Source organism: Oryzias latipes, chromosome 18 (genome assembly GCF_002234675.1).
Source record: "Oryzias latipes chromosome 18, ASM223467v1".
In the NCBI taxonomy this organism is placed as follows: domain Eukaryota; kingdom Metazoa; phylum Chordata; class Actinopteri; order Beloniformes; family Adrianichthyidae; genus Oryzias; species Oryzias latipes.
The window spans coordinates 7,778,057-7,800,730 of NC_019876.2; the positions used below are offsets into that span (position 1 = coordinate 7,778,057).

A 22,674-nucleotide genomic window follows, 5' to 3' on the forward strand; every position below is an offset into this window, starting at 1 on the left:
GAGTGTATGAAAAAAGGCTTGGGCCTCTGTGAAGTTGCAGTACTTGTTATGGTCATTGAATAAAATACATTTTACAATTTTATTTATTCGAAATGAGTATTAATACTAAAACTAAGTTTGAATATTTGGATAAATATCATATCGTGACTTGTATCTGACGATACAGATTATAACGCCAGACTCTTGCCAATACACACCCATAATAATAATAAAATACAACAAAAATGTCTTTAGTTTGATATTACTTACAAAGTTAGGACAATAATAGCAAAATAACAAAAAGTGACCAAGACCACCTGGAATTTCCACCATGGAGTGGACACTTGGGCAGGGAAGGCTGATCGCATTACTTCTGCACTAAGGCTGCCTATATGTCAGTTTCTCTTTTACTATTTATTTATTTATTTATTTTTCAAAATGAGACATGTTTCATTTTACCACCAAAAGTTTTTGTTTAATTCTCAAACTTTTACTATTGATTTAACTATATATACATTTTTGTAGTGCATACATATAGCATTTTTTTAAAGTTTTATTTTGTTTTTTCATGACCTAAATTGATTAAACTTTGAGATTAAACTTTTATTAGGTACATCCGATTTTATAAGGTGCTCTGGTCAGACACTTCATATTTTCTCCATTATGTTTGGTTCTTTTGCACAAAAATCATAATCTTTCCTTTATTATCCCATTATATTTGTGAAAAGACAACATTTTCTCAGGATTTAAGTGGTAATTTCTACACGAGGGATCAAACATTCAATGGGATCTAGCTTTCAATGGAAAGCTACAAAAAAAAAAGGATCAGTCATAATGGAGAGACCAGCTGCGACTCCGAGCGCTCTTTGGGTGACTGAGCTTCTCTAAAGAACTCAGTCTCTATCTCAGCTAAAGGTTACCGGTAACCTTTCTAAGGAAGCACCCAACCACCTACTGAGGTATTTCGGTCATGACGCAGAGCTCATGACCATGGATGAGTATTGGAACGAGGATTGTCATGTAATTTGAGAGCTTTTTTCGCTGACTCAGCTCTTTCTTCACCACAACGGACCAGTACCACAACCACACAAAAGCTGACCTGCCCCAATCTGCCTGTCAATTTAATGCTTCGCCCTTCCTTCACTTGTGAACAAGACTCCAAGATACTTGAACTCCTCCACCTGGGACAGGGGCACTCCACTCACCAAAGGGAGGGATAGCTACCTTGCTAAAAATTGTTTTAAGTTTTTAGTGTAATAATAAAGTTAAAAAAGATGTTTTTGGACTGTTTCATGTTTTTAAAATCTCCACATAACAAACTGTAATAAATAAAGTAAAAAATTCATACACAAATAGTTTTATATTATGTGACATCCGGGATTCAGGACGTTCCTTTTCTGTTAGAAGCCGTGTATATTTTTTCTTTGCTGCGTGTCTGGATTTGTTAATTTGTACAGAGATTGTTTTTTTGATTCAGTATTTGGTAATTTGCACTTGGATTTGCTCTTGTGTTTCAGGACTTTGTCATTTGTTCTGTAATTTGCTGTTGTTTTTCAGTATTCATTTGTTCTGAGATGTTTTTAGTTCGTCATGATTTGATAGTTTGTACGGTGATTTGTTGTTGGTTGTATCTTACTGTAGTCTGTGGCTCAGCCACTGAAGGAGAGCACACCAACAGGATGACAAACACCTTCTATTTCAATATTATCGCTTGCAGTGCTCCTTGGGATGTTTATAGCTTGGGAAATCTTTTTGTATCCAAATCCGGCTTTAAACTTCTCCACAACGGTATCACGTACCTGCCTGGTGTGTTCCTTGTTCTTCGTGATAATCTCTGCGCTTCAAACGGACCTCTGAGACGATCACAGAGCAGGTCCATTCACATGGAGACTTGATTACACGTAGGTGGATTCTATTTATCATCATAGACCAACATTCAGAGATCCTCACTGAACATCTAGAAAGGGTTTGCCTTACTGAAGGTAAAGGGGCTGAATAATTTTGCTTGCCCAATCTTTCAGTTTTTTATTTGTTAAACAAGTTTCAAATATCCAATAGATTTTTTTCCACTTCGTGATTGTGTCCCACTTGTTGTTGATTCTTCACACAAAATTACAGTTTTATATCTTAATGTTTGCAGCCTGAAATGTGTAAAAAGGTTGAAAAGTTCAACGGGGCCTAATATTTATGCAAGGCACTGTAAAAATGAGAAACATGCCCGCCTTTCTTTGCAGCTAAATGCTTTAAAACACAATGCTGAACCAATAAATTACCATAAATTATATGTGGAAAAATAAAATCTTAAATTAAGTGATTGAAAAATGGGTTAAACTAAGGACAACTAAATAGGAAAAATGCAAAAGTAGTTGATAAAGGAAAAAAGTGATTTAACCACTTTAAAATAACAGTAAAAAACATGGGCCATCAGTTTTTATTTGGGATTTTATGACTATGAGTAATACAGTTACAGTCGAAATACATAAAATGGATGACGCAAGAGTTACTCGTTTGCTCCCACTTCCCTCTTTATATTTATTAAATAATATACTTTATATTATGATTATTTAGTTTCAAATTTAGTTGGGGCAGATTTCTAAATATCAACATAAATGGGCCACAAAATAATCTGGTGAAACATATAAAGAATAACTTTCAGTGAGTATCCTATTGGTTTGATTTTCCATTTGCTTATTCAAAAATGTATATATAAATAACCCTACACCTTCAAAAGTTTTCAAAGAAAATGTAATATTTATTTTTACTTCTCCAAAGTTTCCCCATTAGCTATGAACCCAATCCCCACAACCAGTGCTGATTATTAAAAAAAATGTTTGTTGTAGAGAAATTACAACATTCATCAAGTAAAACTCTGCAGATTGAGTCTTCTTGTGTTCATGTGTTTCCTTCAATGCTCTCATCGACTTGAACAATCCTCAAGGAAAACTGCTGTAAGGAACAGTTTTGTCTGAAGAACTGAAAGTATAAAAGAAGTTATAATTTAAAAAAAAAATAAACTATATTAAAGATTTTTATAAATGAACATCATAAACAAATCCAGTCTTACCTCAGCCAAAGCTTCATTTAGGTCTGACTCTGATTGTTGAATCACTGAGCTTAATCTCATGTTCAAATGAACCAAAGTATCTATAGGTGAAAACGTGACACAATCATTGATATCATTTTTTTTTCAATAATAAGTGAACGTGTTTTGGAAAAGGAAAAAAAGCTCAACACAAAACTGAATTTAGCAAAATTTTATAGCAATTATGTTGTCATCTTAAACAATGACTTACTGGGCCCTTAGAGTCCACATCATAGCCGTTTCAGGAGGATTGCGTGTGAAAAAAAAATAACTACATGTTAATTTTAACGGAAAAAAATATTTCATGTTTTCTTTTATAATAAATAATTAAATGCATAATGACAGATAAGTAGCAGCATTGAAAACGATGGAGCTAATGTCTAAAATTACAGTTGAATAGAAGAGTGCTGGAGTTTGTTGTTCTAAGATAGTTGTAAGTGTTTCTTATCAGAAATTAATATAAATATTCCAGTGAAACATAAGAATCCTCAAAAATTATATTGCATTGTAAAACATTTCATTGTAAAACATTGTTGATTAATAAAATCAGGATTTGTACTGATTGAAATGTCTTACCAATAAAAAACATGCATTTCAACTGCATTAACTGGATGGATACATTTACATACAAATGAACTTTTACACTAAGAAAACTAGAAACTGAGAACCATCCTTTTAATACAATACAGATGGTTTGCTTTGACCATCTGGTCCACACGGATATTTTATGTGCACAATGAACTATAACTAGGTTCACTTTCAAAGTACCAAAACCTTTTTTTTATGCCTGATCAAGACTCACTTTTTTCAGGAAACGAAAAAAACTGACTAAGCCAGGGGTCGGGAACCTTTTTGGCCAAGGGAGCCATAAATGCCACATATTTTGAAATGTAATTTTGAAAGAGCCATACAATAATGTAGTGTCCCTTCCCCACACTGAGGCACGGAGACTTAACCTCTTTTAAATTTCTTTATTCCGATTACTGCAGACCGCAACAAACGCCGTTCAATTAATTCAGCAACTCCTGAATCTCTCCCGCCGAGACGAGAGCGCTTCTCCCAACTTTACATTCCCCTGCTCCTGCTGCAGCCCTCCCATTTCCCTGATTCGGCCCATAGCTGAACCCCATTGGTCCAAACTACCTAACAACAGGCTGAGCGACAGAACTGAGAGCCAATCAGATCTCTGCTTGACGCGTTCAATGAACTCCAGAACTTTTAACGCGGCCCAACAGTCATCCAACTCAGTCCGCGACAATTTGTTTAAAACTAAATATACAATTGAATGTGTGCATTTGATTTAATTTCAACATTTTTAAAGTACAATAAGTCTGTGGATTCTTTTTAATAACATTGTTATGCTGTTGCTAATAAATGATGAGTATTTCTCGTGGTAGTTTTGCTGATGGTCTAGTCTGGTTGATCCGTGGTGAGTTTCTGCTTCATGCAGGCGTTGAGACTTTAAACGTCATCGTAGGTCTGAATGTTCTGTAGATGTGACAAAGACTGCTCACATGCAGACGGGGAGTCAAACACACACTCACACGCTGCAGTGAGTGACAGGCAGTGGGTTTTACCTATTTACAATCCCTGCGCGATTCACCTGCTGCCGGTCCCCACAACACCTCAGCCCCACCCTCTGCTTTCTCCCTCACACATCCCGTCCCCGCATCTGCGCGCTCTTTCTCAGAGACGGGAGCGCGCAGTTTTAGGCACGTCAATTCACAGGTTTCCAGCTGGTACAAACTCTGTGAAATAATAGATAATAGTAACTGATAGCGCTGGCGCAGATTTCTCTCTCTAAGCACTGCTACTACTGCGCGCCTCTGGCATCGCATCGCGCCCGAGAAGGAATGGTCTAATGAAAAAAAAAAAGTATAATTAAAGATTTGTCTGCGAGCCACATGTGACCATCAAAAGAGCCATATATGGCTCGCGAGCCATAGGTTCCCGACCCCTGGACTAAGCAAATGAAGTCTGGTGTGAACAGAAGGCTTCAGCCTAGTCCCTTTTGGTTCATGTTGATTATCATTTAAAATGAAAACAAAAAAACTTCAAACAAAACAGGCTAGTATGAGAACATCCTGAGCATAAGCACAGTTTACCAAGCACAGAGTCTTCTTCCTCTTTCGGCTTCTCCCATCAGGGGTCGCCACAGCGAACAAGTCGCATGGTAAACTTGGCAATGTTTTACGCCGGATGCCCTTCCTGATGCAACCTTCCCAAACCGGGCTTGGAACCGGCACAGAGGTAGAGAAGGGAACAGGGAGCAGCCCGGAGTTTAACCCAGGTTTCACGGACGGAAGGCGACGCAAACCAGCCCGAGCTAAACCGGCTCCCAGTTTACCAAGCGCAGAGTCTTACCCGTTAATGCAGTAACCCTCACTCCACTGCTTCTTATTCCTTCAAACACACAGAAGAGAGTAAAGGTGTATTCTGTGCGAGCAGTGAGTGATGTGACCGTGTATGATACAGGTCCTCCTCCTTCTGTTGCGCTGATGTTTGTCTCTGTTCCATTAAACTGCAGGATGAAGCTGACATTTGTGTTCATTCTACTCCATTCAAGAGTAATGCTGGTCTCAGTCTGTGCAGATGCTCTAAAGTTTTCTGCATTTTGAGGAGCTAAAAAAGAAGCAAAGGAAATATTAAAGATGTAAAAAATAAGAACAAAGAACATCTATTTAGTAAAAAGACACACACACATTATAAAGTTGTAAATAAGACTTTAGTTTAAACAATTAAGTTAAAATGTATTTATCTGCATTTACACATTTACTGGATGAGCAAGAAACTCAGTTAACCCATAGTCTGGAATCCCTCAGTAATTCTAACCATTGACACTAAATTTGAAAGAGGGAGGAGTTTAGTCCCAATTTCTTTGGGAGTTTGTCATGGCCTGTTAGACCTATTGTCATACTTGTGTACATGTTTTCTTTGGGGTTGAGTTGTATTGTCATTTATCTGTGTTATTATGGAGAGGTAGTTGTCTGTTTTTGAGGTTCTTTTTGTTTACCCAGGTGATCAGGACTAAAGGGAGAAGGACTGGTGGCTGCTCTGGATTGGAGGAAGATTGGTGGACGACTTTAAATACCTTTTTAGTCCAACCCAGGCAATGGGAGAGGGGGTGGGTTGGACTGTAGTAAATATTATTTGGTGGTTTTAAGTCTTATCCGCGACCCGGTCCCGGATAAGTGGAGGAAGATGGATGGATGGATGATTTGGGTTTTCCTTTTTTTTCTAACTTCTCCTGTCCAGCAGCTTAGCAAACATTTCAGAGCTAAAGGCCTCTAGTGTTGGACAGATTTTACTGTTACTGTAGGGGGTTATAAATCTTCTGACACACAAAGAATATCCTTTGTGTTAACCCCTTTTTGTATTTAAAGCTTAACTTTATTTATATTGATTATGTTTGTGTATCTCTTTTGTTGGACCATCCAGAATAGGAGAGAAGACAGTGGAATATTGCAGACGGAGGATAAAACAAAAGGAAAAAAAGGGGAGGTTTAAGGAATTTGGAGGAGGATTTAAGGAAATGGTGGGAGGAGGGAGCAGAATTAAAAAACAAGTTGCTGGAGTTTTATCATCATTACTGTCTGGTTTTGCTTTTTTTAACGTTATGCTCTCATCCCCTGAATGAGAGGTGCATAACAGCCCAACTATGGATTCAAACTATTATCACTACCAAGGATAAGAAGGCACCCTACCGGTACTGTTTGTTTGGATTTTTCTGCTTTATCAGTTTCTGGCCATGTGCTGGAATCAACAACACAACTTCTCACACCTTTGTCTCAAATAGGTGGCTGCTCTAACCTTTATTAACATTTAAACTGAATTCCTTTAGGGAAAATAAATAAAAATCAAGATCATTTTACCAGTTGTAACGGTCAGTTGTACTCCGGTGCTTCTGGTGTTTCCATAAACAGAGTAAAGATTGAATGTGTATGTTGTTCCAGCACTGAGAGATGAGACTGTGAAAGTTACTGGTCCATCACCATCAGGGGCTGCAATCATCCTCTCTGTACCATTAAACTGGAGCACATAGCTGGCATTGATGATCTTACTCCACTGCAGAGTGACATTAGTCTCTGTTCTTCTCAATAAAGTAAAAGTTTTCGCATTCAGAGGAGCTGAGAATGAAACACAAAGAATTGAATATTTGATTTTATTATTAGGTATCAATAACATCATGTCTCCTTTTTTAAACTGACAACAGTAAAATACAGAATTATAATAAGTGTAGTACTTGAACATACATACCTGTTTTGTAACAAATAAATGGAAATTGAGAAGAGCAGTAATTATTTGACCATTGTCTCGACTTCTCTACAGTAACACATTGTTCTCCAGTAGAGCTCGGTTGACTGACTATGTTGTACTGAAACACAGATTGGCTCCCATCAGACCACACTTTCTGGCGATGCAGACCAATCCAGGTCCAATAACTTCCTGATAGGGCTTTAATGATGTTATTTTCTGCAATGTTCCGTATGCTGTAAAAAGAAAATATTGATATTAGAGCAAAAAAAATGAAAAAGCTTAGATGGTAAGTTCTTCTTAATATTGTAAAATGTTTATTTTTTAGTATCTTCGGAGCAACCTCGCATTATTAGGAAAAAAAACTAAAAATCATATCTTCTATAAATGTTCAACTTCTTAACTTGTTCTGTAGTTATTCTATATTCGTACAAATTACTGTAACTGTGCTACAATTTTTAAAGTAACACAGCATTACGCTTCAACCGTGTTATTGGTGTTTTATGCAATAAAAAAACATTGCTTTTCTAATTTAAATTTCAAAATAAGCCACCACTTTTGTGGGACAATGACTGCAAAATAGATTTTTAAGAACAATTCAACAGTTTTTTGCTTAGTGTGGCTCAATCTGTTATCGCTTTATGATAGCTGTAATAAAACTTCAGAAGCTTCAGAATATGCTAGATTATGTTCATTGCATAAACAGTTGAAGAGTTAGAAAAACTCAAAAGTTCCAGTGTTAAAGGGTTCATCTAAATATATCCAACTATTTTGTGATTATAGGTAAAAGATTTATTGTTAGAAAACTAGGAATTGGAAGTCACAAGGTACAGTTCAGGCATTACAAAAATGAGAAATAGCTTCAGGAAACTATGAAACATAGAAAAGGTGTACAGATAGGGGCAAAGAAAAACTTAGTGCATCCTAAATTTACATCAACTAATGTGATTTTTTCTTTTTTTTCCTTCAGAGAAGAGGTTTGTCTGGACGGCAGATCCAAGGTGAAGCAAAGATTAGTGCAACTGTACCTTGCTAAATCCACATAATTCTGTCTGCAGTATTTCTGTGCATCTGTCCAGTTCAATCGGGTGTTAATAAGAATGTAAGTGGGTGTGCCAGCAACCGTGCCTGCAAATACATTAAAAAAAACACAAATTACAAAAAACAAAACAAAAAATAAAATATCTTCTTGGTTTAAAATTTTTGTAATTGAAGATTTTTCTCAGTTCATACATGAGTTGCATGCAATGCTTAATAAATCAAAGGTATTTTTAAAGATTGAGAAACACTGGCTGGTTCACTTTTTGTGCAGCAGAATTCAAGATAAATAACAGTTTCCAGTGTCAACAATTCAACATAGGACACTTTTACAATATTGGTTCTAAGTTGCCAAACAGACTTGAGACAAAAGGGACACATTTTCAATATACAAGCTTTGCAGATATTTGAAATGACTACATGATATTCTGGTCAATTTATTGCTATCAAATAAATATTTTACTTCATTTTTAATAATCTGACAGCTTAATTATAAAAGTTATGTTTTGAAGCAAAGCTCCTGATCGAGATCTTCAGCTTGAAGTACAACGAATGGAGCTGAAACTCAAACTTCTTGAAATGGGAGACTAATAAACCGTTCAAATGAAAAAGAATATGGCAAGGAGAATGCACATTTGAAGTTAATGAAATTTGAAAGATAACTCACCATTATAGCAAATGAAAGGCTCTGCCACATTACAATAATAGTCATCCCATTGACCGCTGAAAAAATTAAGATCAACACACAACTGTTGTCCATCGTAATTGTCAGGTTGGCCAGAGTTCCAGTTCCTAAATGTTGACTCTCCATTTCCATAAAAGCTGCTGTCACTCAAAGACCACCTCCAACTGTTCACCATGTTATCGTAAAGACCAATCCAGGCTTTCCCTTTAAAAAAAAAGAATTCATTCTGTCATTGAACTAATGGAAAAATTTAGATAAACTTGATCCAAAAGCAAAAGTCAGTACAATTGCGAGTACCTGCAAAAACTCCATTGGCTTTTTCCCTGTGTTAAATCACATCATTATCACTATCATTTAACTATTTTTGGTATTTAAAAAGATTTCAAATAAAACTTAAAAAAGTGTAATTATCTGCGTTTTACAAAATGCTCAGTTTGTTCCCAGTAATTTTAATAAAGTGACAGCTCTTATATTTTAGGGCAGCATAAGTTTATTGTACTTTGTTTTCTTCCTGGTTAAAATGGTCACATATGATGTTTTAATGTTGATGTAAAAAAACTGAAGCAAAATTTGAGCAAGGTGCTTTAGAAGAAAAAGAACTGAGTTAAAAAAAAAAAAAACAGACATGATACAACTACCAACATTGAGAGGCATTGGGAGGCATCCACTGGAGCGCATACAAGATCAGGAAGGATAGCAAAGCAAAATATGACATATTTGCATATTTTTCATGAACGTCAAATGTGTGATTTCTGAAAAAAACTACTAGAAATCTACTGTTTGCAGAGTTTTACCAGTGTATTTAGAAATGCTGCAGAAAAAGCTGATTGATAACAAGGAAGCACAAATACAGTGGGGCAAAAAAGTATTTAGTCAGCAACCAATTATGCAAGTTATCCAACTTAAAAAGATGAAAAAAGGCCTGTAATTTCCATCATGGGTAAACCTCAACTATGAGAGACAAAATGAGAAAAAAATCCAGAAAATCACATTGTCTGATTTTAAAGAATTTATTTGCCAATTATGGTGGAAAACAAGTATTTGTTCACCTACAAACAAGCAAGATTTCTGTCTCTCACAGACCTGTAACTTCTTCTGTAAGAGGATCCTCTGTCCTCCACTGGTTACCTGTATTAATAGCACCTATTTGAACTTGGTATCTATATAAAAGACACCTGTCCACAACCTTAAACAGTCACATTTCAAACTCTAATATGGCCAAGACCAAAGAGTTGTCTAAGGCCACCAGAAACCAAATTGTTGGCCTGCACCACGGTGGGAAGACTGAATCTGTAATGGGCTTGGTGTGAAGAAATCAACTGTGAGAGCAATTATTTAGAAATGGACGACATATAACACCACTGATTATCTCCCTCCATCTGGGGCTCCCCACAAGATCTCACCCCGTGGGGCAAAAATCTCAGAACCCCACGGGGGATCTAGTGAATGACCTGCAGAGATCTGGGACGAAAGTAACAAAGGCTACCATCAGTAACACACTACGCCGCCAGGGACTCAAACCCTGCAGTGCCAGATGTGTCCTCCTGCTAAAGCCACCACATGTACAGGCCCATCTAAGGTTTCCTAGAGAGCATTTGGATGATCCAGAAGAGTACTGGGAGAATGTCCTATGGTCAGATGAAACCAAAATAGAACTTTTTGGGAAGAACTCTACTTGTCGTGTTGGGGGAGAGAGAATGCAGAGTAGCATCCAAAGGACACCATACCTACTGTAAAGCATGGGGGTGGAAACATAATGCTTTGGGGCTGCTTTCAGCAATGTCACCAGGACGACTGATCCCTGTAATAAAAGAATGAATGGAGCCATGTAGCGTCAGACTTTGAGTAAAAATGTCTTTCCATCAGCAAGGGCATTGACGATTGAACACGGCTGAGTATTTCAGCATGACATACAGCCATGGGTATGTCAGGCGATGGGTCAAAAGCGGAGATTAAATTTCACACACTTAGGTGTGTGACAGATAATGGTACTTTAACTTTGACAATACCAAACACACGTTGCCCAGGTAATAAAGGAGTGGCTTCAGAGGAAGCATTTCAAGGTCCTGGAGTGGCCTAGCTAGTCTCCAGATCTTAACGACATGGAAAATCTTTGGAGGGAGTTGAAAGTCCAGCTTCAGCCCCAAAACGTCACTGCTCTAGAGGAGATCTGCATGGAGGAATGGGCCAAAACACCAGCAACCGTTTATGAAAACCTTGTGAAGACTCACAGAAAATGCTTGACTGCTGTCATTGACAACAAAGACAACATAAGAAATTATTGAGTTGAACTTATTATTAACCAAATAATTAATTTCCACCATAATTTACAAATAAATTATTTAAAAAATCAGACAATTTGATTTTCTGGATAATTGTTTCTTATATTTTCTGTCATAGATTAGATATATGAAGATTACAGGCTTTCTCATCTTGTTAAGTGAGAGTGTTTGTACACACTAAAAGGTCAGTGGTTAAAAATAAGTCCACTCTGGTTATCTGTCCAACTTGAAATACTCACCTGTATAATTTGATAATGCAACAATAGCTGCATCAACATCGGCTGTATTCTCTATGGTGGCCAGGTCAGTGTAGTTCTGTCTGCAGACACTCTGAGCATCTCTCCAGTTTAAAGGAGTGTTCACAAAGTAGAACTGACGAGTCTGTGCAAAGGAAACACTGAGAAGTGCTCCTGGAGAAAAAAACAAAAAACCTTTTTTATTTCTCTCCAATTTCTTCCTGCTGGGTTACACTGCAGTACAGACTGGAAATGCCAGAGGCAGTTGAGGTACATAGTCTTGACATTAGCTGATTGTCTCAGGTCCTGTCAACACATCTTCAATCGGGAATGTATGATGAAGTTTCTTGAATGTCAAAAATGGGCTGGGTTAGATTTTGTGGTTTTTCCGCATAGTCACAAATCAATACTTTGAAATGTGGCTTTCAGAACTTTCAGCATTAACTTAAAAAACATCATTAATATCACTTTTGAAATTTAGTAGATTCTAAATATCTATAAAACCTAAAAAGACAGACACACCTCCACTCATTCTACCAGTTACTGTTTTCTCAGGCCAAGATATTGTAGTAAAAATTGTGAAATATGTCCTTTTAAAAATGATAAGATAGGTCTGGAAAAGACAACAGCAAGTAATTTGTCATCATTAGGAGTCGGTACAATACACCAAAAACCCTGAGTCACAACAGCCCTTACAGGTGGATACAGGGCGTCTGCGGTAAAAAAAAATAAAAAGGAAAACCTGTACGGGGAACACGGGTGGTCTGTATGAAACAGAGAGGTGGTAGATCTTTGATGATCCCATGAATGGAAAATGTTCTATGCAAATATTTTCTATGAGCATTCTGTGAGTGACACTTAACTAATACATAAGGGTAAGTAAAGGTGAAGTAGGTGAGAAGAAAAAATTTCTTTAGTGTGTGTGTTCCTTGCTGTCTCGTTGAAACCATCCTGTTAGTTAGATTGGACAATAATTAGACAATAAAAGTACAATTTATTCAATTTCCATGAATCACCTGCACAGCCTGTGCGTGCAGTATTTCTTACTGATGACTAGAATGTGGTGTAAGGACATTGAACAACAGCATCAAGCATATGCCATTATTGCAACTGACATTAGCCTTACAAATACAAAAAAAAGCTTTCTTGGTGGCATTTTTCTCTCACTTGCCTTAAGGTGAGAGTTTACTGTAATTCACCAGTAAATGAACATGTAATATATAAAAAAATACCTTTATAGACATTACTAATTGTTGGTAATGTTTTATGATACTTTGCCAAAACTGAGAGTTTCTGATGTGGAAACTTCAACCTACAGGTTGTGGAATCACTTTAGTCAAGTACAATTTATTTAAATCGGAACCCCTTTTTATCCGCATTGCTTTATATCTGCTCTTCAGTGTTATGTGGTGTATATCTTTAAACAAATAAGGAATCCTTACTCTAAAAACAAAAATCTGAATAATCCACCTTCAGCTGGTTCATAAGGTTTTCTTAAGCAAAGCACGTTTGCTGTAACATGGTAAAATTAAGACATTTTGATTTCTTTTTATAAAGAGTATTTTAAATAAAAACATACCATAATGTTACAAGTGACTGATCTGTCAGATTTTGGTTCAGTGAATAAAGCCTAAAGAGGGCAGTGTTTCCCACATAAACATAAGCCTGAGATAAAAATGAGAAAAACTGGAAAAAGGTGAGTCACCAAATGTATGTGACCACAAATCTGATCCACAGATTTAGTATTTGTACTTCCTTTCACTCCATAACGTATACACTGAGGACACAAAAGACCAAAGCAAATGTACATTTAGTCATTCATTCATCTTCTTCCGTTTATCCCCGTCAGGGTCACGGGCTGCCGGAGCCGATCCCGGCAACTTAAAAGGAAATTCTTTTGATATAAAAAAGAAATCCTGAGTATTCATATAAAAAGTACTGACCTGCAAAAATGAGGATGATCACTCTATGATCCATGAGTTAAACCTTTAAAAGAAAAACATAAATCATTAATGTTCCTTTCTTGCAATAGCGTATATTGCATAACAATGAGCCGTTTGCTGTCAACACATCTCACTAGATATCATGATTTTCAACAAGTTCTTCGGAATTTGTGTTCCTGTTCGCTATTTCTTGTTCTTTTTGTCTTTCCTCCTCCAACACATTAGAAATACTCCTCCCCTTCCTGCAGTCCAAGAATGCAGTGGTACTGGAAAACTTTACCCTGAAAAACAGCCTCTTCTAAAAGCACCTTGATGGAAATAATACATAAGGCATTAGATATTTAAAAATTTCATTAGTTGCTCTTCATAAATAACCTTTGATTTATTCCTTTGGGATCTGGATAAGGGGCAGTTGCCACTAACTTTTGTCTAATGACAAAAAAACTAACAGGGTTATCTAATTTTACTTGAAACAGGAAATAAAATATTTCAGCTTTTAGACCTTAATATCCTGTGCACATGCACAACACGTTAAAAGATTAAGACTTGAAAAAAAACGATTAGTTTAGATTGCTATAGTCATACTTAATACTTTTGTGTCTTCTTTTTGTAATTAAATGGCATCAGAAAGTGTTTCTTTCATTTAACACTATCACAAGTTTACAGTGATGGCTGCACGTGCTATCACATTATACTTGTAACTGCTTGTAACCCCATCCACTGTATATGGTATATGTACTTGGCATATATACAACCCACAATAAATTCAAGATACTGTTATTTACGTAAGTGCTTTTCTATGTGGTCTGAATTTTAATGTAATATATAAAAGTTCACTTAAATGTTACAAATGGAAAGGAACAGTCAGAAATTATATTTAAGTGTGACAACAAGAAACAGAAAGCATATTGTGATTAGTCCTATGCCTGAAATATTATGAATGTGAAGGGGAAAAAAACTACTTTACAGAATAAGATGGTTATTTCATCACATTAGATTAAATGCATCACATACCTGTGTGGGGTGCTCTTGCAAAACTTTCTCATCCAGACAATTAAAGATCTCATTCTGAGATTTGTCATCCAGGTGGGGAAAAGTCTTAAACCTAGGATCCAAGGCAGTGCTCTCATTCAGGAACCGTTGAAGTCTTGGGTCTGAATACCTCTCTTCAAAGTTTGCCGCAATAGCAGATTTAACATCCTTTACAATTGTTGAATCTGTTTCACTGTGTTACAGTCAGGATGGTGTGTTGTAGGGGCATGATCATAGACACAGTAGGCTGCTGTTCGGAACTCATCAAGGTTGTGACTGTTTTCAGGGGCTTCAGTACCTGACATACATCTTCCAGAACAGTCACATCTTGATCGGAGAGGGCGATAAGGTCTTTGGTATTTTTCTTATGTCTTTTTCTGCAAGTGCAGAATAGACAGCAGCTTGTTGCTCTAAATAGCGTGTGATCATATCATAGCTGGAGTTCCACCTTGTAATGATATCTTAAACCTGCTTGTGAGGAGGAAGCTGAAGCATGTCTTGTTTTGACTTTAAGATGGCTGCTGCAGTGGTACTTCTGTGGAAAAAGTGACCACCCTCCTGACTGTGCCCAAAAGATGGGAAATCTGGTTTACTCCCTACCCCTTCTGGGAGGCTAGATTCACAGTGCGGGCTAAACATCCAATGTGTGGTGACAATCCTGCTGCATTTGAGGCGTTGACAATGTTCTTAGCATTATCAGTTGTCACAGGGATGGTTGAATTTTGTCTGTCCAACTTCCATTCCACTACCCTCAGTACTTCTGCTAAATGTTTGCTTGTGTGTGCTTCATATATGGTGTGAGTTTGATAGACTGTATTCTGAATTTCCCAGTCATCATTAATGTAATGTACTGTGACAGTCATGAAGCTCTGTGTTGCTCTGGATGTCCAGCAATCTGTAGTCAAGGCAACTAAATGTGCGCTGCTCAGACCTTCAATAACTTTCTCTTTTACATTATTGTACACGGAGGGAATCACCGCAGCTGTGAGATGCGTTCTGCTTGAGATTTCGTAGCGTGGCTCTAGCACGCTAATTAAATGCCTAAAACCGGAGTTTTCCACCACCGAATAAGGTCGCATGTCCGCGGCTATGAATACTCCTACCGCATGCGTATTTGCATTTGCACGAGTTGAGTGGCTTGGAAGTTTAATTCAAAATGAAGATGGAAGAGTAATTTGTGTAGTTGTTGGTTTAACAGATAAATCTATGTTTTTGTGGTAACTGCGGAGATGCCCTTCCATGTGGTCATGCTGCCACTGAGAGAGTGTAGTGCAGACTGAAATTGTCATAATTTTCTGTTTCATTTTTAGACCGCCCATAAATCTGTGCTACCACTTTAATCTTGTGGTTACTACATGCTATTTTTATTTTGCCATTTTTTGCGACTTTGTCAGTCTTTATTCGACATCGTCGACTAATTGTTGACAGCCCTAAAATTCGTACTCTGCGCTACGCTCATGGCGTTCAGCTTAAAAGATGTCACACATCTTTGCTACAGGTGGGAAAATGTCATGTGGTAGGATAGATTGTTAGAACACCGGTCCCCAGCACAGATAAAATACAGGGTTGTGTCAGGAAGGACATCTGGGCGTAAAAACCTCTGCCAAACCAAATGTGCGGATCAGTCAAAGTTGATTCACTGTGGCGACCCCTGAAGAAATATGTCAAAAAGTGAACAACATTTATAAGCAAAATCGAACTCAGCATTTTTCTTTTGCTTTCCACTAAAACCCCCGACCACTGGTTGACAGCCTTTTTCAGCAGCTCAACCCTAAAAAGACATGATCTCAAGAAAACCTTGTTGTAGATTTATACTCTGAGTTTTATGATTGTTGTTGTTACTGCACTCAGTGATACATAAGCAACTTAGTTTGAACTAGGAATTGGTATTCTGTGAAAGTTGTGTGAAGCATGTAAAAAACGCAGATTTATTGCTTTATGGCAGGCTCAGAAAAACGAGTGAGGCCGTGCAGACGTGCTTCAGTCAAATTGCTGAAGGCAAAGCGAGTGACAATTCTGCTGTACTTCACAGAAAAAGTATCTAGTTCAGCAACCGGATGGTTCAGAGTTTCATTTACAAAGCTTTGAAAAGACTGTTGATGTGGCAATGAGCTGTGAAATATATAGTTACTTCCTCGTGTGGGAAAACGGATATGCATCGCTGCTGTGCAGATTCTCAAGAAAATAAATTCAAGCCCTCTCCTTCATTCTGTCACACTGCTTCATCACAGTTAATGTGTTTGGAAAGCACCTGTTCAAGCACCATTTAGGCACCTTAAACTGTTTTAGAAGTACAGGTTTGGTCACATTTAGCTGTGTTGGAAACAAAACGCATTTTCATTTATTAACCAAGCTTAAGGAAATATTTTGGTATATTCTATGGAAATCCGACAATGTTGAGTGTGGAAAAATATACATCGTGACAAAGAAAATATCCTAAGCTCTAAACAACGAGGAGGGGTATTGGGGGTTGGGTTGCTCTCCAACAACGGTTTCGCCCACAACTCCAAGGCAAATTTCTAATACAATACTGCCACTCCACCGAAAATATGTCCAAGAAAACAACCTTTTTTTTGTCTAATAATAATAATAATTTAAAGACAAATAGGAGCCCATTTAAAATATCGCAAGAGATAATTGGAATCTCGCTTCAAAGGAAAGCTGAGGAACAGATGGGGCTGCACGACGGTGCATGCGTGGATATTCACCAGCTTTCTCTCACAGTCCAAAAACATGATTGATAGGTTAATTAGTGATCTTAAATTGCCCCTATAGGGTCATTGAGAGTGCGCTTATTTGTTTGTCTCTGTGTTGCCCTGTGATGGTCTGCGGTGCCCTTTGCCATTTAAGAGCTGGGTAGGTGGAATCCTGGAGACCATGACCAGGAATAAAAATGGGTTTAGAAATGAATGAAGAGTAGATAAATAGCAGAAAATAGGGTTGCCAACATTAATGCGTTAACACAGAATTAATTCAAATAAAAATAAAATACAAAAGCCTAATACATGTGTTCAGTAGGAAGGTTTCTGCAGTATTTCATTGGAACTTCTCGTCTGAGTTGTGGGTAGGATTGTTGGTGCCCCTTTCCCATCATCTATTTGCCTTCCTGCTAGCTTACAGGCTCTCACAACCCCAAACCAATCATCACCAGTGCAACAAAAATAACTTTAACTAAACTGACTAAGCTGAACTGGACATCCCTGCCCTTAGAACCCCCTTCTCGGTAAGGAAAAACTCCTAAAAAAAACGGATTCCGGAAAAAACAAAGAAACCTCAGGGGTGCCCACATGAAGGAGGGATCCTCCCCCAGGACGGACAGGCGGTTTACCAGAACTCTTACAGAAGAATTATCTTATCCAATTCTACAACTACATATTTAAAGTCCAGCAGACGAGCTTCATCCAGCAGCAGTTGGGGGGACAGTCAGGGGCGCGGAGTCAAGCCGTAGACAAATTCCACAGCCAGGTGTAGGGGCAGGAGCAGTTTTCAGTCTAACTTTGAATGTAGAAACTGAGTCGGCCTCTCTTCCATGAGCTGGGAGTTTATTCCATAAGACAGGGGCTTGGTGGCTAAACGCTCTACCTCCAACTGTACTTTTACTGATTCTAGGAACAACAAGCAGTCCTGCATTTTTGTGAGCGAAGTGTTCTGTTTGGGTGGTAAGGGACAATGGGGTCTTTGATAAAGTACAGGGCCATACCATGTGAGGCCTTATAGGTTAACAGGAGGATCTTGAACTTGATTCTGGATTCAATTGGGAGCCAGTGAAGTGAAACTAACACAGGAGTGATGTGATCTCTTCTGCTAGTTCCTGCTAACAATCTAGCTGCTGCATTCTGAATAAGCTGAAGACTTCTTAAGGAACTCTTAGGACACGCTGCTAACAAAGAGTTACACTAATCCAGTCTAGACGTAGCAAATGCATGGATGAGTTATTCAGCATCACTCTTGGAATGTATATTTCTGATCTTAGCAAAATCCCGTAGGTGAAAAAAGGCCGTTCTACACTCCTGAGATGTGTGAGCCTTAAATGATAAATCCTGGTCAAATAAAACCCCAAGGTTTCTAACTGTGGAATTGGGGGCTATACTTATGCCATCCAGGGAGACTATCTGAGCAGACACAGCATCTCTGAGGTTTTTAGGACCCAGTATAATGACCTCACTTCTTAAATGTCGAATTAAACAAATGTTTACCTTTAGGTAAACAGCGCCCTCTAGTGGCTGCAGGCCTTAGCAGTAGCTGGAATGGACGTCTGTGCCCTCTAACTACATCAGGTGCTTGGATTTAATTCATTATTTTGCAAACATTCCTTTTGTTGTGAGGAATTGTAAAATTAAGACTAAAAATACACAGTCAGGGGTCCATTAGTATTTCATTAATATGAAAGTTTTATTGATCCTGCATCTGTGTGACAGCTGAGGATTTCTGCAGAATAGAAGAGAAAAAAATAAAATGGAACATGATCATTTTTATTTCAGAAATATGCTTTAAAAGAAAAATAGGACAACTTAAAAAAGAGAGATATCTGAAAGGAAATGAAAAGACAAACTCCTTATGGAAAAGACCAGAATAGAATAGAATAGAATAGCTTTATTATATTTGCTCATTTGTTTTCTACAACAAATCAGAGCTCTGCTTATGGTGAACAGTAATACATACGTGAGCAGTACCAAAGGGCCACTTCTGCAGGATTGGGGGGGGGGGTTTAAAAACATTGTACGTCATACCTGTGTGTCACCTATTTCACGCCTACTTATAAGCTGTATAAAACCTATTTTCCACTAAGTGGTCCGGTTCGTTCCAGTCTGGTATTTTGAGCGTTTCCATTATACTAAGACGGACTGAACTGTACCAAATGGACCTGTTAGGGCAGAGCTAATGTTGAAACCAATGCTTTAAATATGAACTGGACCATACTGACCCCTCCCACCTTGCATTCTCCAGGGAGTTCCTCAGATTGACCTAAAGTACATCCTTTGATATTTTAGAGAAGCTAAAGGAAACTCACACACTTCCCTGTCCCATGTCATTACTAAGGCACCAATCAGATGATCAAAATGATATCTAGGATAAAGTTTTGTCTTTTCTACAGAATCCATCCCTAAAATCAACAGTAAAAAAGGGTCCATAATCTGTCGATTATCCAAGGTTGGTATTCCTTCTTCTGCAGATTAAGAGATGTTCTCTGGGTTTAAACAGAGTTTATAGTTCTCTTCAGCGTTATGAGTGCAGACATTAGATTAAGGTCCTTTTCCTTCTTCAGCTGATATCAGCTGTGCTGTAAATTCTGGTCAAGTTGTCTGCAGGTCAGAACTCTGCTTAAAATCAGGGTGACTTCAGATTTAGGAGAAAGTGATGAATCTATCATTTCTTGAAATTATTTGGCTCTTTGATTTATTACTGCATGTTGGTTCAGACGTCCGTGATCAAACATTTCTCAAAGTCCTTCATGGTGTTCACAACCAGAACCTTGGACCGGTCCGGTGGACCGAGTGGTTTGACGTAAATCCTGCAGCCTTTAACCCAAGTATTCTCAATCTGCTTACGCTTCCTGAGGAGCCTGGCATGTTTGGCGATTTCAGCATTCCTTTTGGTCAGAAGGTCATTAAGATAAGCAGTAGATCCCTTCAGATTCTTCCTTTGGTTCATCAGAGCTAGCTTGTGTTTTTGATTTACAAAACCTGATGAGGATCGCTGGTTTATCCGTCTCCTTTCTCCTGGGCAGTGGCAGGTCTCCCACCATCACCATCGAGACCTGGTGGCAGGTCTCGATGGTGGGTAGATCCAGGGAAATCCCTTTAGACGTGAGAAATGATTCCACTTTGTGTTCTAGAGTCTCTCCATCGCTCCCAGATTCAGAAGAACTACTAGAAATACTAGTGCTATTAGTATTAGCAATGCTAACTCCAGCTGCATTTAGCTTTGCCTGAGGTTTGATCTGTAATTCAGTGAGAATGACATTATTTATCTTGCTTGTTGTTCCACATCGTCCAGTCTTTTCTCCATAATGTCGACCCGGTTATCTCGTTGCTCGTTTTGAGCTTGGAGTCTTTGGAAGTTTTCCATTAGCTCCATGAGAGGAGCTAGCTTAGCGGTCACTTGCTCCATGAAAAGATACAACACAGCTTGGATATCATCAAGAATCATTTCAAGGTCATTTTAAGTCATGGCTTTTCTTAGGTGCCATGGTCAGCTCTTTTTCTTTTGAATAAAATATACCTTTAAGTCACTTAAAGATAGTTGTTTAGTTGCCGTGAGCCACACGCGTCCGTGCTGTAACGCTGAACCGGAAAAAAAGACAAAATATCACTTTTTATTGCACACCCAGCCAAGGTTATTATAGTTAACGAAAACGAACGAAAAAACTAAAACTAGAACTGAAAAAACATTTTCGTTAACTGAAATAAAAATAAAAACGAGAGTTTTTAAAAAAACGAAAACTAACTAAAACTGTTTGTTGTGTGTATAAAACTAACTGAAACTAAATAATATTAACCCCAAAAAATACTTCGTTTTCGTCTTTGTTAATACATAAGTCTTTTGGGTTGAAATAAAGTCTATTTACTTCACCCTGCTAGTTTTACTGTGTATCTGAACTAGAGGGCTGCATTGGGATTGGTGGTTTGAATTGTGCTGCGGGCGGGAGCGGGCGGCAGAAAAAAAAACCGCGGGATCAGTGCTGCCATGAATATCTCATGAATATATATTAGCGGACTACGTTAGGCTGAGCGGCTGTTGGATTCTTATGTACTGAAGCTCCGTGAAGGCACCAGGTAGAGACGCCCAATGGCCTCTGTCATCTAACCTGTTGTTGGAGGTGCGCCCCGCCCCGCCTCTTACTAAGAGCGCGCTTCAGGCCGTCTGTCTGCGCGCGCACACACGCACACTTTTAACCGAACGGGATTTGTGAAAATATATTTAATAATTAAGTTGCAAATTACACAAGAGGAATGCATGAAAAGATGAGGCTGGAGGAGGGACATGAATCTCTTTAATAATATCAATACAAATACGTGTTTTTTTCCTGCGGGACGGGAGACAATACAAAATCAATGCATCTCTATTACTGTGCGGGACTAAATTCTATGAGTTTTGCGGTTGCGGGCGGGAGTGGACATACATATTGCGGGTGTGGGCGGGAGTGTAACGCATACGTTGCGGGAGCGGGCGGGATTGGTCAGAAATTCAGCGGGCGCAGGATGAAGAAAATAGTCCCGCGCAGGGCTTTAATCTGAACCTTACGGCATCACGTAGTCTGTGACGTCACATGATGTCTGTCGGACACTGCCGGCTAGCGTTGTCATAGACGTTTACATGAGCGTGATGGCTGCAGTAAAAGTTGGGAGAAAGCGGGAGAGTCCTATTTGGGACTTTTCTAATATAACAGCGTCGAAAACTAAAGTAAGTGCCTTGTAGTTGAAGCAGGAGACAAAATTTGTGGAACGCTCCTCAAAGGGAAAAATCCTACGAATCTAAAAGTACATTTAAAAAGCGCACACAACAACGCAAATCAACAGTACCTAGACAAGCTACCCTGTCGCCCGCCCTCCCCCGAAAAAGAAGCCAGAGCAGATAACCTAATGCTGTTATCGGCTGTTGTATTTTAATTTAAGGATGGTTGTCCTTGTGTCCTCTGAATAATAAGTGTTTCAAAATGTATCTTTGATTGCGTTTTTATCATACAATACTTATTCTGGTGATTTTGAATCATGCACCTGACAAATATCCTAATTTACAAAAAAAAAAAAAACTAAAACTAACACTAAAACTAATAAAAACTAAACTAAAACGAAGCAATTTCAAAAAATAAAAACTAATAAAAACTAGTAAAGCAGCCTCTAAAAACTAATTAAAACTAAATAAATTTAAAAACAAAAATTCAAAACTAAATAAAAACTAAAACTAATAAAAAATCCGAAACTATTATAACCTTGCACCCAGCAGCCAATCAGAAGTGAGTATTCACCCGGACTGTGGTATTACTCAAGATTAGCCACCATTTAGAACCATCACTGTTGAATGGCTACAGCATTCAATCACTGCTCAGTTCAAAAAACACATCTTTCTAGCATGCCTTACTATATAAATATAAAAGACAACTTTCGCAAAACCAAGAATTTTGGTAGTAGTGAGAACACAG

At 38.1% G+C, this 22,674-nt stretch overlaps 2 protein-coding genes across 2 annotated transcripts; both read right to left on the bottom strand.

The window, feature by feature from the left end:
• Positions 1-2,458: 2,458 nt before the first annotated feature.
• LOC110017059 (tenascin-R-like) lies at positions 2,459-7,293 on the bottom strand. The gene is made up of 5 exons (XM_020711551.2): positions 6,934-7,293; positions 5,426-5,683; positions 3,273-3,278; positions 3,044-3,123; positions 2,459-2,952 (listed from the first exon to the last, which is right to left on the bottom strand). Exons 1-5 carry the CDS (start codon positions 7,247-7,249, stop codon positions 2,872-2,874), a joined length of 741 nt encoding a protein of 246 aa, XP_020567210.1. The 5' UTR covers positions 7,250-7,293; the 3' UTR covers positions 2,459-2,871.
• A 133-nt stretch (positions 7,294-7,426) lies between these two features.
• LOC111946343 (L-selectin-like) lies at positions 7,427-21,781 on the bottom strand. The gene is made up of 4 exons (XM_023948994.1): positions 21,777-21,781; positions 11,560-11,780; positions 8,344-8,443; positions 7,427-7,436 (listed from the first exon to the last, which is right to left on the bottom strand). Exons 1-4 carry the CDS (start codon positions 21,779-21,781, stop codon positions 7,427-7,429), a joined length of 336 nt encoding a protein of 111 aa, XP_023804762.1.
• Positions 21,782-22,674: the final 893 nt, after the last annotated feature.